General features: G+C 50.4%; 1 protein-coding gene and 1 pseudogene across 2 annotated transcripts in view; one reads left to right on the top strand and one right to left on the bottom strand.

Annotated features, from left to right (window-relative positions):
* The window catches only part of CD244 (CD244 molecule), a 28,311-nt gene extending 19,088 nt beyond the window's left edge, over positions 1-9,223 (bottom strand). Inside the window, exon 1 of the mRNA XM_081112972.1 lies at positions 9,031-9,223. Coding sequence (XP_080969098.1) covers positions 9,031-9,088 — 58 coding nt within the window. The 5' untranslated portion in view covers positions 9,089-9,223. The remainder of the gene's footprint in view (positions 1-9,030) is intronic.
* A 6,109-nt stretch (positions 9,224-15,332) lies between these two features.
* LOC308534041 (phosphatidylethanolamine-binding protein 1-like) lies at positions 15,333-16,302 on the top strand (annotated as a pseudogene). Its single transcript has 2 exons — positions 15,333-15,502; positions 15,952-16,302. The product of its transcript is annotated as a phosphatidylethanolamine-binding protein 1-like (transcript).
* Positions 16,303-16,382: the final 80 nt, after the last annotated feature.

The following is a 16,382-nucleotide window of genomic DNA, read 5'->3' as shown; positions in this document are numbered from 1 at the left end:
CAACCTGAAGGAAATGGACAAATTTCTAGAAAAATACAACATTCCAAAACTCAATCAGGAAGAATCTAAAAATCTCAATAGGCCAATAACTATGGAAGAAATTGAAGCAGTCATCAAAAAGCTTCCAGCAAACAAAAGGACCAGATGGCTTCACAGGGGAGTTTTACCAAATATTCAAGGAAGAACTAAAACCTATTCTCCTCAGACTACTACAAAAAATCCAAGAGGAAGGAACACTTCCAAGCTCATTCTATGAAGCCAGCATCACCCTAATACCAAAACCAGGTAAAGACAACACAATGAAAGAGAATTACAGGCCAATATCCCTCATGAACATAGATGCCAGAATCCTCAACAAAATCTTAGCAAATTGGATCCAGCAATACATCAGAAAGATCATACACCATGACCAAGCAGGATTTATCCCAGGGATGCAAGGATGGTACAATATCCACAAATCAATAAACGTGATACATCACATAAACAAATTGAAAGAAAAAAACCACATGGTCATATCAATTGATGCAGAAAAAGCATTTGACAAAATCCAACACCCATTTTTGATAAAAACTCTCAGCAAGGTGGGAGTACAAGGATCATACCTCAACATAATAAAAGCCATATATGACAGGCCCACAGGACACATCATACTCAGTGGACAAAAACTAACACCATTTCCCCTAAGAACAGGAACAAGACAGGGATGCCCACTTTCACCACTCCTGTTCGATATAGTACTGGAAGCATTAGCCATTGCAATTAGACAAGAAGAAGAAATAAAAGGCATCCAAACTGAAAAGTGGAAGTAAAGCTGTCCTTATCTGCAGACGACATGATATTATACATACAAAACCCTAAAGACTCCAACAAAAAACTATTAGACTTAATAAATGAATTCGGCAAAGTAGCAGGATACAAAATTAACACCAAGAAATCTATGGCATTTCTATACACCAATAGTGAACTTACAGAAAGAGAGACTAAAGAAACAATCCCATTTACCATCGCACCAAAAAAATTAAGCTACCTAGGAATAAACTTAACTAAGGAGGTTAAAGACCTCTACTCAGAAAACTACAGGACATTGAAAAAAGATATAGAGGAAGACATAAACAGATGGAAGAACATACCGTGTTCATGGATTGGTAGAATCAACATCATTAAAATGTCCATACTATCCAAAGCAATCTATAAATTCAACGCACTTCCCATTAAAATACCAACGGCATACTTCAGAGATATAGAACGAACTCTCCAAAAATTCATCTGGAATAAAAAAAGACCCCGAATAGCTGCAGCAATTCTGAGAAAGAAGAACAAAGTAGCTGGGATCTCAATACCAGATATCAAGATGTATTACAAAACCACTGTTCTCAAAACTGCCTGGTACTGGCACAAGAACAGACATATAGATCAATGGAATAGAATAGAGAGCCCAGAAATCGGCCTGAATCAATACGCTCAATTAATATTTGACAAAGGAGGCAAGAACATACAATGGAGCCAAGATAGTCTCTTCAATAAATGGTGTTGGGAAAATTGGACAGATATATGCAAGAAAATGAAACTAGACCACCAACTTACACCATACACAAAAATAAACTCAAAATGGATAAAGGACTTAAATGTACGACAGGAAACCATAAAAATTCTAGAAGAATCCAAAGGCAACAAAATCTCAGACATATGTCGAAGCAATTTCTTCACTGATACAGCTCCTAGGGCATTGGAAACTAAAGACAAAATGAACAAATGGGACTACATCAAAATAAAAAGCTTCTGCACAGCAAAAGAAACCATCAACAAAACAACAAGAAAATCCACTGCGTAGGAAATCATATTTGCCAATGTTATATCTGATAAGGGCCTAATCTCCAAAATTTATAGGGAACTCATACAACTTAACAAAAGGAAGATGAACAATCCAATCAAAAAAATGGGCAAAGGACCTAAATAGACACTTTTCAAAAGAGGACATTCAGAAAGCCAAGAGACATATGAAAACATGCTCAAAGTTACTAATCATCCGAGAGATGCAAATCAAAACAACAATGAGGTACCATCTCACACCTGTCAGAATGGCTATCATCAACAAATCAACAAACGACAAGTGCTGGAGAGGATGTGGAGAAAAAGGAACACTCGTGCACTGCTGGTGGGAATGCAGACTGGTGCAGCCACCTTGGAAGACAGTATGGAGTTTCCTCAAAAATCTAAAAATGGAACTCCCACTTGACCCTGTGATCCCACTTCTAGGAATATATCCCAAGAAACCAGAAACACCAATCAGAAAGGATATATGTACCCATATGTTCATAGCAGCACAATTCACCATATCTAAGATCTGGAAACAGCCCAAGTGCCCATCAGTAGATGAATGGATTAGAAAACTGTGGTACATCTACACTATGGAATACTATGCTGCTGTAAAAAAGAAGGAACTCTTACCATTTTCAACGGCATGGATGGAACTGGAGAGCATTATGCTAAGTGAAATAAGCCAGTCAATGAAGGAAAAATACCACATGATCTCACTCATTCATGGATAATAAAGACCATTATAAACTTAAAAAGAAAGCGCTTTTGGGTTTTAGATCATAAGACACACTCTGGCATAGCTTTCTTTGTTTAAAAATATATATTTTTTTTATTGATTTCAGAGAGGAAGGGACAGGGAGAGAGAGATAGAAACATCAATGATGAGAGAGAACATTGATTGGCTGCCTCCTGCATGCCCCCCTCCCCAGATCAAGCCCAAAACTGGGCATGTGCCCTTGGCTGGAATCGAACCCATGACCCTTCAGTCCGCAGGCCGATGCTCTATCCACTGAGCCACACCAGCCAGGGCAAAAAAAAACAAAACAAAAACGGTGACATATTAAGGGCCAGGATGGGAAAGAAGGAACTTCAGGGGGCTAGTGGTTTTCCGTTGCTCCCTGGAGGCATCTTCTGATTCCATAAAAGCAGCGGAAAGGCTGAGCAGCTCAGCAGAGTTTACGGTCAGCTCAAGGGACCAAGAGAGCAGGGAGCTCAGGGGCCGCCCTCAGAAAGGAGGTGCAGGTGCCTCACCCACAGGCTCCGGGTTGGTGCCAGGAATGCCTACACACTGAGAATTACGAGTGAACAAGAGGGAATGAGGACACATTTGTAATTCCTTAACTAATAAAGAATTTAAAGATTTGAAAAAAACAAATAAATAAAAATAAAAAAATAAAGAGTGAACAAGAACCCCCCCCCACAGTGGCACCCCCTCACCCCAAGGTTGTGGGTTCGATCCCCAGTCAACCCGTGAATGCGTCACTAAGTGGAGCAGCAAACTGGTTTCTCTCTCTTTCCCTGCCTCTCTCTCTCCCTAAAAATGAGTAACTAAAAACATTCTTAAAGAGGGAACAAGAAACCGGCCAGCTCTCACAGGCTCAGACCCAGGCTGGAATCGCGTGCACCCTGACTTGGTTCACAGTGTTCCAGAATCTCTCCTATTTCCAACCCGGCCGGCTACTCGAGGCAGCTAGAAGTTATTCCTGGAGGAAAATGCCATAAACCAGAGCATTAAATTACTTCTAGATGTTTTCATATATGATGCCCAAAATGAAACAAAACAAACAAACAAAAGAAAGAAAGAAATGGGCCCAACAAGAGGAAACACATCCCAACATCGAAAGAAAACAGCCACAGAGACAGGCCCAGGGGCCTCTGGGTAAGGGAGGAATCAGCTGTAACTTTAAAGAAATGATGTTTCTCAGGTTCAGGGAACGAAAGGGTAAGTTTGAGAATTTCAGCATGAACTACTGCGGCAGATGCAGACGGCATTCCCTTGGCAATCCTCCTTTGCAGATGCTTCCGAAACTGGACCTTTAAAGGCGATTTTAGAGAGGGAGGGCGAGGGAGAGAGAACCGTCCCTGCCGAGAAGCCCGACGGGCCGCCTCGGGCACGCTCCCGGCTGGGGATGAGCCCGGCACGTGCCCTGACTGCCTCCCGGTCCTGGGCGGGTGCTCACCACTGAGCCCCACGGCCGGGCCCGGGCCTTTGGCAAAACGCGCCGCAGAAACGACCCGCTGGCGCTCGGGACGCTCCCGCCCGTCCGCCCGGGAGCAGAGCGGCCCGGGAGCAGCGAGGCGGGCGGAGGCAGGGGCGCCCCGGCGGCTTCTGATCGCGGGGGAAACGCAGGGAGTGGGAAGCGGGTGGAGGAACCGGCGGGGCAGGTGGCGGCGGCGCGGGGAGGGCAGGAGCGAGGGCGGGGGACGGGAGGGCGGCCGCGGCCCGAGGCCTCGCTGGCCCCGACGTGGGGACCCGGCGGCGGTGGGCGGAGCCCGCCTGGAGGAGGGCGGAGGCTGGGGACGCGCCGGGGGTCCCGGGCCTGTGGAGCCACCGCTTAGGAAAGTGGGTCCGGCGCGAGGGTCCCGAGGCCTCAAACTTGGAGCTGCTTTTTGTTGTTGCGTTTTGTTCTGCGGCCTCCGCCGCCGGCGCGGGAGGGAGGCAGGCGGGGTGGGGGTGGGGGTGGGGGGGGCGAAGGCCTCGGAGAGTGGAACTTCCACCAGCGACAGAGGACGCTGAGGTTCCCCAGCTCAGGGCTGGAGCGGGCGGCCCGGAGGCGGCCGCGGGTCTGCGGAGCCTGAGACTCAGATGCTGGCGCAGGGCCGTCCGCAAAGCCCCACGGCGGGTCCCGCGCCCCACCCCCCGGCGCCGCGCGCACCCGCCGCGCGCACCCGCCGCGCGCACCCGCCGCGCGCACCCGCCGCGCGCACCCGCCGCGCGCACCCGCCGCGCGCACCCGCCGCGCGCAGGCCTCTCTCCCAGGGCAGCCCAGACCTCCAGCCTCACCTGCATCCTGTCACTCACACCGTCTCTCCAAGCTGCGCCCCACTCTGTCCAGGCTGCTCCCCGGCTTGCACTGTCCTGCTCCCTCCTCCCGAACTCCTCTTCATCCTGCAAGGCCCTTCCCGGGGTCTGCACCAACAGGAAGCTCCATTTTCTCAGGCCTTTCTTCTCTAAGCACAGCTTGCCTCTGAGCAACCCTCAGCATTTTCTGTCTCTCCTTGTTTTACATGACTCTTCCTCTAACAATCGGGAAGATTCTTAAGGATAGAATCCACATCTGTTTCATCTTTTTCCCTCACAAAATCTTGCATATGTCTTGGAACATAACAAGGGCTTAATGGAGCTGTTTAATTAATTGCCTAATTAAATTCCCAAATCTACGTCAGTTAACTCCCAGAAATGACTCTCACGTAGCACGTACAAAAGGCTCACAGAAGCATCACACAGAAAACCCGGGCGCGACGCAGCGTCCGCAATGGCAGAATGGATGAATAAACTATCATATAGTCAGACAATGAAATCTCAATCGGCCATGAAATGATCAGCTACACACAGGACCATCTCATCAGATGTGGAGCAAAAGAGGCCAAACACAAGAGCACCTGCTGTCCCCATTCACGGGGAACTGGCCAAGGATGCCGGGGTGTGGGGGGGCGGGGGGGATTGGGTCTGGAAAGCGGGGGAAAAACGCGGGAGGAAACGCGTCCGCCCGGGGCTCTGTTCCCCTAACAGCGTCCTCTGTGCCTGTCACACCGCGGTGGGCAAGGTGTGGTGCTGAAACTGCTCAGCCGGCCCTACGGTGATTTCTGCGGGTCCGCTCCTTCCAGCGGGTCCAGCGCCCCTGCCCCAGGCGCTCTCCTGAGCCCCGCAGGCCTCACTCACTGTGAGGAAGGGAAGAGCGCAGCCAGGCGATTCCTCCTGGGAAGTGGCTGTGGCCGCAGCCCTTCAGCTGACCCGCAGGTGCTGCCCGCCCCGCCCCCCCCCCCCCCGTTTGTTCGCAGCCTCCAGTGTGTCCTGTGGGGTTTCCTCGGAATCGCAGCCAAAACCGGAGTTTAGGGTCCAAAGTGAACTTGAGGACAGGCCCCTCCTGTGGGCAGGGATCTGAAGGCCCCCCCCCCTCATCTGACCCCCACTCATCCCGCTCTGCCTCTGAGCTGCTTGAAAAGAATTCACCTCTTCAGTCGCCGGCGTGCCTTAGCCCCTGCGTGTTGCGCACTAACCACCCTGTAGCCATGTGAGAGGAAGGCCGTGGAACCCAGGGTCTCAGACAGCTGTTCAAAACACGTCCAGGGAAGGGGTGGGAATGGAGAGGGAGATGTTGCCGAGAAAACAATTAAAATATTTCACAATATGCCGAAACCGGTTTGGCTCAGTGGATAGAGCGTCGGCCTGCGGACTGAAAGGTCCCAGGTTCGATTCCGGTCAAGGGCATGTACCGGGGTTGCGGGCACATCCCCAGTAGGAGATGTGCAGGAGGCAGCTGGTCGATGTTTCTCTCTCATCGATGTTTCTGACTCTCTATCTCTCTCCTTTCCTCTCTGTGGAAAATCAATAAAATATATTTAAAAAAATATTTCACACTATGATGCAGTAATACAACTAATGTCCCCTAAGGGAAATACATGCTTCCTTAAGGGGAAAGTGTTGAGGTCTCCCTACATTCCTGGTTACGATTACGAGAGACCTCAGCCGAGAGCCACACGGTGGAGGTTTACCATCATCGCAAGACTTCCTTACTTTCCATTCAGTTAAGTGGAGGAGGAAGGGCTGCGGCGCAGTCTCTCTGGACTCTGTTAGGGACCTCAGTGCGCCCGCCCGCCCGCCCGCCCGCCCGCCCGGCCTCCACGTGCGCGCCGGGCTGGGGGCCTGGCTTCCCAGCACTTGGGTCTGGGCCCCCTGCTCCGGGCCTCGCCGCCCCAGGAAGCGGGCACCACTGCTGTCCCCACTTGACACACGAGAGACGAGGAAACAGGAGGCGAGTCCCCATCCTCACGGCCACAGAAGCCTGTAACCCGCACTTGGCTCGCTCACTCTGGTTCCGAGAGTCTGCGCGGGACAGACAGAGGCCTGGCCTCAGACCTGCGCCCCGGAGCACAGAGCAGCCTGGGAGACAAAATAAGGAGGTGATCGGGTAGGTGTGCAATGGAGGCTGCGCTGCACAGTGAGCCCGGAGCGGGGAGGGCCTCGCGCGGCAGGGAGGGCGTTTCAGGGGAAGGAAGCCCTCACTGGGAGGCGGGGTTCGAGCGGAACCCTGCGGGGTGGCGGGGAGGAGCCTGCAGGCCAGCCTGGCTGCAAGGCCGTGGGCAGCAGAGGCGGGCAGAGCCCGCAGACCACGGGCGCAGCCTGCGGAAGACGGCGGCGCTGGAGAGTGAGTTTCCCGCACGTGTCATTAAATTCCCCAGGAGCCCAAGTTGTTAAGAAAACGTTTCACTGTCATCGTGTCTCCTGAGGGGATGAAATGAAACAAACCAACCCACCCAGGCCCTGCCCGGTGGCTCAGTGGTTACAGCGTTGGCCCGAGCACCAAAGGTCGCCAGTTCGGTTCTGGTCCAGGGCACGTTCCTGGGAGGCAGTTTCAGTCACTAGTCCTGGGGCGTGTGTGGGAGGCACCAATCAACGTGCCCCTCTCACATCAGTGTCTCTCTCTCAAATCTCCCCCCTCCCCTTCCTCCTCTAAAGAAGTCAGTGGAAAACATCCTCGGGTGAGGATTAAACACAAAAACAGAAAGCCAGCATCGCGTTGACGGCATTCTTGCCAAAGGCGTTGACCCGAACCACACGAGGAAACAGCCGACCAAGCAGATGAGGAGCCTCGAGCATCTGATTGTCCCTCCATGGCCTGCGAGGAGCAGGAGCGCGGGGCGCGCTGCGGAGGGCGAGCCGGTGGATGGAGCGCCCAGTCCGCCCGGTGGCGGCAGGGAACTGCCATGGCCTCGGCGCTGCTGGCATAACGAGCAGCATTTGCGAGTGGACTGTGTATTCGATGGGATCAGTATCAGGTTTTCTAAATGTGATCGTTGTGATGAAGTCATATGATAGGAAATATTCCTGTTCTTAAAAGATGTGGACCAAAACATTTAGGAGTGAAGGGGCATCACTCTCAAATGGTTCAACAAAAACCATTACCAGCAAACATTTCTATGCACCTGCGTCATGTGGAGAGAAGAGGGACCGAAGCGAAGGAGAGTAAATGTAACTGGTGAATCCAGGTGAAGAAATACAGGCATTTTCTTACAATTGCTCTGGAACTCCGAAATTTTTTCAAACTAAACATTTAAAGATTAAAAACGAGTGGTTTCCGTCAGCCTACCCAGGCCAGCCCTGCAGGACACTGAGAGCGGTTTCCTCAGACCGAGCCCATCACCCCCACCCCGCACCCAGCGCCACCCGCCAGGGCTGCCTGCAGGGCCGGCTGCTGAAGGAGAGCTCGCCCCATCGCAGTCTCATCATCTCATCTCGGCCTCGACCTTCTATCCCCAAAGCCAGGCTCCTGCCCCCTCAGCCCGACCTCAGCCTTCTCACAGGCCCGGACACACACTCACTCCTGGGCCTGTTTCCTCCCTTCATGCCCAGTGTGCCCCTCCCGCACCCGCCCACAATGCCCTGGAGGATTAGTCAACCTGGAATGCCTCCAAGTCTCCAAAGGGGGCTGCCTGCAGCTGAGACCACTGAATGCGGTGGCCTGGTCCCCTCAGGCTTCCAGCTGCTTCTCTGTGCAGCTTCTCAGTGGCAGCACGTTCTCCCCCTTCGGGCGCCTGTGGCCTGGGTGCTGCCAGCGGGGCCAAGCCACCAGGCAGAGGACACCTGAGCACCAGCTTTCCTGCCTCAGGGACAATCTGTGGTCTCTGACCCCCAGAACCACTCGCTTCCTGGTGGAAACCCAAGCCCAGGGCCCCTCTCCTTTCTGCTGCTAATAGCACCCAATTAGAGGCTATTTCCTTGGCCCTCCTCGCAGCCAGGAAGGACACCCTCCCACCACACAGAAGTCAACTAAGCCTGAGGCTGTGCTCAAGGCCCCACCACCCTCCACCAGCCTGTCCCCCGTCAGGTGCTCAGCCCAGTTCCAAATGATCCTGGCGAGCCACACCACCCAGAGGGGGCAGGATCTGACGCCCATGGGCCTGGCCGCTAGTCCATGCAGCACCACCACCCCCGCCCCCCCTGCCCCCCCCCCGTCCCCCCCCCACCCCCGCATGCAGATGGGGCCTCACCTGGGCTGTGCCGTCCCTGCAGGAACAGGACTAGGAAGGCGAGAGCTGGCCCCAGCATCTCCACAGGCAGGTGGCCGGGCGGCTCCGTCTGCAGGCCCTTTGTGCACAGGCCCCACAGCCGCCAGTCGGGGCGCCCAGAGCACGGCCCGCTGCTGGTCTGGCCACAGTTTCCTCACCCAGAGGCTTCCTCGTTGACTGGGCGCTAACGAGGCTGCTGAAAAAGCCACAGTCCCTCGCCCGGGTGACAGTTCCCACCAATTAAACTGGCCAAGTTTGCCTCAAGTGGGTGGGGTTCACAGTGACTCACACCAGTGAACAATCTTGCCCTTCGCTCTCCCCAGCCCAGCAGCTTTGTGCACAGGCCGAGCCAAGAACTTGTCCAGCTCTCATCTCACTGCCATGGAGACCTACATGGGGCCACACGCCTTCATCCTAGACGTCCCTTCCAACACTGTGGGGGTGTAGGGGAGAGTGTGGCTAACAGTGGAGCCCTTGGTAGGTGGGGGATGTGGAGGAGTTGGTGCTAGAAAACCCTATAGGCCTGGGCGTTCTCTGCAAGTTCACGTCCGCCTTTAACGCTGCAAACTGAAGCGCTTTCTGAAGAAGCTGCTGTGGCTCCAGGTCCCTGCCTGTCTGCCCACATGCCCTCCCTGCCTTTCCCACTTTCCCCTGGTCGTTCTCTTCCTTCCCTACCTTCGCACACACAGGGCCTGACCCCTTTCCCGTCACCAGGGAGGGTGAAGGCAGGGACCTTCCCTTTCTTCTGCTTTCCCATCATAGCAAACACTTCCAGTCCCCTCAGGCCAGCCCCTCTCATTTTCCATCCTGTGACCCACTTCCAGCCCTGAGTCTGAAGCTGGGCTGAGGGCACACAGAGACAGGGCCATGAAGGTGGTGGGGCTCTGAACGGAGGACTGCATGTGGGGTCAAGGTGCAGACTTGGCTTAGGGAAGCTTCCCAAAGCTCGTGTCCCCACGGACGGTGTTTCCGTAGCCTTGGTGGAGGCGGTGTGGTGAGCGGCCTTCAGAACCCAGGCTCAAAGCCGTCCACCTGGGGTGGCTGCACTCCCAGCTGTGACCTACAGGGAGTGCCAGCCTCTGTGCCTCCTGTCCTCACCTGGAAACGGGGACAGTAACACCTTCTCTTAGATGTGAGGATTCAGTAAGTTCATGCGTGTAGCGCATCTATTCTAGAACAACCCACAGCATTTACGAGAACTCCAGGCCAAAGATTACTATGTACGCACCATGTAACCTGCCCTCGAACCAGAACCACTTCCTTACATCAGCTCCTTTGCGGCTCCACCAGGAACAATGCAGGCCATTTCCACCCATACCTGCTTACCTTAACTCTAAAGAGTACCTGCCTCCTGGCACCTTTTAAAAAAATCTGATGGTTTCACCCAACAGTAATGCCACCCTTTCACAGTCTGAACATCTTTAAGGATTTCACCCTGTCCTTTATAGGACACTCCCGTCCAAAAACAGACATGGGTGGCTGACAGAATATGCTACCCCAAAACATGCCACTTTGGAATTTCAATTCTTTCAGCTGAAGGCAATTTTTCTTCCCCTACAGCACATACATGGACTTTAGGTGTTGTGTGTGCAAACTGTCACAGAGGAAAATTTTTCCCCTACTCTTCTAGGCTCCTTGGCTGACCTAATTAAATTGACATAAAACAGATAAATGTAATTGCTCAGAAACTCCATTTCTTTAATATGACCTTTCTGCCCTAGCCAGTTTGGCTCAGTGGCTAGAGCATTGGCCTGCAGACTGAAGGGTCTGGGGTTCTGTTCTGGTCAAGGGCACACGCCCCTGTGGCAAACTCAGTCTCCAGTAGGGGGCATGCAGAGGGCAGCAGATTGATGATTCCCTCGTCATTGATGTTTCTCTCTTTCCCTCTCCTGAAATATATATATATATATATATCCCTTTCTGCATTCCTTAATCATTAAGCCCTTAGGACACCAGATTCTGATCAGCATCAAACTGAGTTAAGAACAAATGGCTACAATCGAACAGACTGCCCAACCTATGCGGGAAGGCAGGGGGTGAGGGGGTAAGAGATCAACCAAAGGACTTGTATGCATGCATATGAGCATAACCAACGCACACAGACAGTAGCAGGGTAAGGGCATGTGGTGGGGGGTGGGGGCGGCTGGGGAGAGGTCAATGGGGGAAAAGGAGACTTATGTAATACTTTAAACAATAAAGAATTAAAAATAAAATAAAATAAGAACAAATGGCCTCAGATTATTAGCTGTGTGATCAAGAATAAACCCCGAGGAGGATTAAAAATGGCAGCAGAGTAAGTGGAAGCTACACAGACACGCTCTCAGAATCAAACTGGAATTACAGCTAAAATACAACAACAACAAAAAGCATCCTGAATAATCAACTGAACTGAAGACTAGCTGGAGGAGTGGTCGGCAAACTCATTAGTCAACAGAGTCAAAAATCAACAGTACAACGACTGAAATTTCTTTTGAGAGCCAAATTTTTAGTTTTAACTCAAACTATATAGGTAGGTACATTGTTATTAACTTAATTAGGGTCCTCCTAAGGCTTAGGAAGAGCCACACTCAAGGGGCCAAGGAGCCGCATATGGCTCGCGAGCCGCAGTTTGCCGACCACGGAGCTGGAGAGAACCCTGATAATCAAGGACTGAAAGTGCAGACCACATAGAGACTGGTAGGAGGGGCAGAGGCGCAAAAGGGCTGGCGGGGCTCCCACAGAGAGCAGCTGAAGTCCCAGAGGGATATCCCAGCTGTGGGGGTGCCGGGAGCTGGTCCATCCTTGCTGTTTCAAGGGACCTGGCATATATGGCATACTGTTCTTAATATGTTTGCTCACCTTCTAGGCACTATGTGTTTTAACCAAGGTCTCTGAGAAAGGTTGTTTCCCCAGGTAGGGATTTTCCCCTGAAGTTAGGGAGGGAATAAAACCTCTTAACTAAGTGCCAGGTGGGTAATTAATCACTTTAACTAAGAACAATCATGCTTAAGCTACATAATCTTTACTCCCTGGAATGGAGATAAGAAACGCCCTAACCTTTGAAATAGAGATTGATAGGATTGGAATCAACTGGTATAAATACAGATGTAAGAAGACAGAGAAGAGAGACAGAAATTGGCACAGAACCTACACAGAACATTCTCTAGAGACAGAAGAACTTCGCTGGAGAGAACATGGCAAAAGATCCTGGACAGAAACTGGCCTCAGAACCTAGAGACAGAACCTAGCGAGAGAACATGGCAAAAGATCCTGGACTGAACCTGACTATAGAACATGGCAAGAGAACCTGACTAGAACCTGGTGACTGAACCTGGCTGGAGAACCTGGACAGAACCTGGCTGGAGAACCTAGCGAGGGAACATGGCTACAGAACCTGGCTGGAGAACCTAAGCAGAACCTCTCTGGAGATCGATACCAGAACTTGGCTGGAGATCCTGGCTAGGCTGCTGATCAACTGAACGCTGTCTCCGTGTCATTCCTTCTTCGCCGACTCCGTCCACACCTTTGGGGACCCCTGGACCCGCTGGGGTTGGACCCCAGCATGGGGGGTTGCCACTGAGAACTCTGGGGTGTAACCCCCAAGCTGGGCCCCCCAGCAGAGAGAACCAGAATGGAGAAGAGTGCGCACATAACTTCTGGCTGTGAAAAGCAGCAGGGTTGCTGTCTGCCAAGGAGAGATGGCTACAAATTCAGGCACCAGACCCCGAATAGCTGCAGCAATCCTGAGAAAAAAGACCAAAGTTGGAGGGATCCCAATACCAGATCTCAAGCTATACTACAAAGCCACTGTCCTCAAAACTGCCTAGTATTGGCACAAGAACATATAGACCAATGAAACAGAACAGAGAACCCAGAAATCGACCCAAGCCATTATACTCAAACTAGAGGCCCAGTGCACAAATTCATGCACCAGTGGGGTCCCTCGGCCTGGCCTGCAGGATCGGGCCAAAACCGGCTCTCCAACATCCCCTGAGGGGTTCTGGATTGCGAGAGGGTGCAGGCCAGGCCAAGGGACCCCACAGGTGCACAGTCGGGGTTGGTGAGGGATGCGGGAGGTTGGCCAGCCAGAGAGGCACCGTGGGAGGGCTCCAGGGCATGTTCAGCCCATGTCGCTCAGTCCCAATAGGGCGGATCCCAGCAGTAAGCTAACCTACCGGTCAGATCATCTGCCCCCTGGTGGTCAGTGCACATCAGAGTGAGCAGTTGAGCAGCCTTAGCATTACACTTTGATTGGTTGAACAGACAACCAGACACTTAGCATATTAGGCTTTTATTATATAGGATAATATTTGACAAAGGAGGCAAGAGCATACAATGGAGACAAGATAGTCTCTTCAATAAACGGTGTTGGGAAAATTGGGCAGGTGCATGCAAAAAAATGAAACTAGATCACCAACTTACACCATACACAAAAATAAACTCAAAATGAATAAAGGACTTAAACACAGACAGGAAACCATAAAAATCTTGGAAGAATCCATAGGAAGCAAAATTGCAGACATATATTGTAGAAATATCTCCACCAGTACAGCACCTAGGGCAATGAAAACTAAAGAGAAAATACACAAATGGGACTACATCAAAATAAAAAGCTTCTGCACAGCGAAAGAAACCACCAACAAAACAAGAAAGCCCACTGCATGGGAGAACATTTTTTTTGCCAATGTTATCACCGATAAGGGTTTAATCTCCAACGTTTACAGGGCACTTATACAACTTAACAAAAGGAAGATAAACAATCCAATCAAAAAATGGGCAAAGAACCTAAATAGACACATTTCAAAAGAGGAGATACAGAAGGCCAAGAGACATATGAAAATATGCTCAAAGTCACTAATCATCTGAGAGATACAAATCAGAATGACAATGAGGTACCATCTCACACCTGCCAGAACGGCTATCATCAACAAATCAACAAACACCAAGTGCTGGCAAGAATGCAGAGAAAAAGGAACCCTCCTGCACTGCTGATAGGAATGCAGACTGGGGCAACCACTGTGGAAAACATTATGGAGTCTCCTCCAAAAATTAAAAATGGAACTTCCATTTGACCCAGTAATCCCACTTCTATGAATATATCCCAAGAAATCAGAAACACCAATCAGAAAGGATATATGCACCCCTATGTTCATAGCAGCACCATTTACAATAGCTAAGATTTGAAAACAGCCTAAGTGCCCATCAGCAGATGAGTGGATTTAAAAACTGTGGTACATCTACACAATGGAATACTATGTTGCTATAAAAAGGGAACTCTTACCATTTCCAACAGCATGGATGGAACTGAAGAGCATCATGCTAAGCAAAATAAGCCAGTCAGTGAAAGATATCACATGATCTCACTCATATGTGGAATATAATGAACATAAACTGATGAGCAAAAATAGAGCCAGAGGAAAAAAATATTTTAGAATAGAAGTAATCCTGTTATTTTCAGGTTTTTAATAATTTCTACAACTTTTGTGATATCATACTATGTTAGTACAGTTTTGGTAATATACTTAAAATCCTTTTACCTCTTGAAATATTAATGTTTATCACATATAATATTATTATTATTAAGATCTTTTTCTTGAATAATTGGTGTTTATTGTACGTAACATTATATTTGTAAATAATTTTTCTTGAGATATTAAGGTTTATTGCATGTAACATTATATTTAAGATCGTTTTTCTTGAAATATTAAAAATAATAATAATAATAAAGACATCACCCAGAGGAAAAAAAATTCAGACATCCCCTTAAAGAGCTAACACACAAAATTTCGTGTGCAGCCACTTACCCTGGGCTCCAGCAGAGGGAGGGCAGAGTGGACTTGAGCTGTGTGAGCAGAAGCCAGAGATGGGGGCTCTAGGGTTAGAACATGGAGGGCAGACACCCCGGTTTCTAACCTGAGTCGTTCCCTCACCTGCAGACGACAACTCTCTCAGGCAGACCTTTGCCCCACCCTATTGGAAAACCTCACCTGTGGACAATTGCCTTCGGCTTCTCAAGACTGAATACACTCAGTGTGCAGGCAGAGGCGATTTGGAGGCTTTGAGTCATTGCCTGATCTTTGCCTGAGTCAGAAACAGTGTAGCAGACCTACCTAATACATGGTCACAAAACCAAACAGGCAGCCAAAATGGGGAGATAAAAAACCAACCCCCCAAATGAAAGAACTAGAGAATTCTCCAGAAGAGCTAAATGAAATGGAGATCATAAATTTATCAGACAGATGAGCCGCTTCATCGGTACTGTTGACCTGCCCCTGGTTCCCCCATGTCTCTCCGCTTGTCCTGCGATGCCAGTGAGCCTGCAGGAAATGGACAAGAGGCTGAAGTACCCGCTGTAGGTCAAATACTACGGGTGGAGATCGATAAGCTGGGCAAAGTGCTGACACTCACCCAGGTTCAGAACTGGCCCACTGGTATTTCATGGGATGGCCTTGATCCAAGTAAACTCTACACCTTGGTCTTTTTTTAAAAAATATGCTTATTGCCAAAACCGGTTTGGCTCAGTGGATAGAGCGTCGGCCTGTGGACTGAGGGGTCCCGGGTTCGGTTCCGGTCAAGGGCATGTGCCTGGGTTGTGGGCACATCCCCAGTGGGGGATGTGCAGGAGGCAGCTGATCGATGTTTCTCTCTCATAGATGTTTCTAACTCTCTATCTCTCTCCCTTCCTCTCTGTAAAAAACCAATAAAATATATTTTTTAAAAAATATGCTTATTGATTTCAGAGAGAAAGGGAGAGGAAGAGAGAAACATAGATTAGAGAATCATTGATTGGCTGCCTCCTGCACGCCCCCTACTGGAGATTGAGCCCTCAACCCGGGCGTGTGCCCTTGACTGGAACTGAACCTGGGACCCTTCAGTCTGCAGGCTTTCTATCCACTGAGCCAAACCAGCTAGGGCAACACCTTGGTCTTGACAGACCCAGATGCTCCAGACAGAAAGGACCCCACATTCAGGGAATGGCACCATGTCAACATGAAGGGCAACATCAGCGGTGGCACTGTCCTCTCTGATCATGTGGGCTCTGGGTCTCCTAAGGGCACAGGCCTTCACGGCTATATCTGGCTGGTTGATGAGCAACCCAAGCCACTGAAGTGTGACAAGCCCATTCTCAGCAACCAATTTGGAGACCACCGTGGCAAATTCAAGGTGGCATCTTTTTGCAAAAAGTACAAGCTCGGGCCCCCAGTGGCCGGCACGTACCAAGCAGAATGGGATGACTATGTGCCCAAGCTCTATGAGCAGCTGGCTGGGAAGTAGGGGAAAGCCAGGAGACAGACATCGCACAGGGCCCCAAGCAGTGTTCTCAAATTCAGTGATGCATGTTGATTTCTCCTCTT

This window comes from Myotis nattereri (genome assembly GCF_964212035.1).
Source record: "Myotis nattereri genome assembly, chromosome: 18".
Taxonomy (NCBI): Eukaryota; Metazoa; Chordata; class Mammalia; order Chiroptera; family Vespertilionidae; genus Myotis; species Myotis nattereri.
Note: the sequence above shows the minus strand (reverse complement) of the source record. Positions and strands in the feature narration are given on the sequence as shown.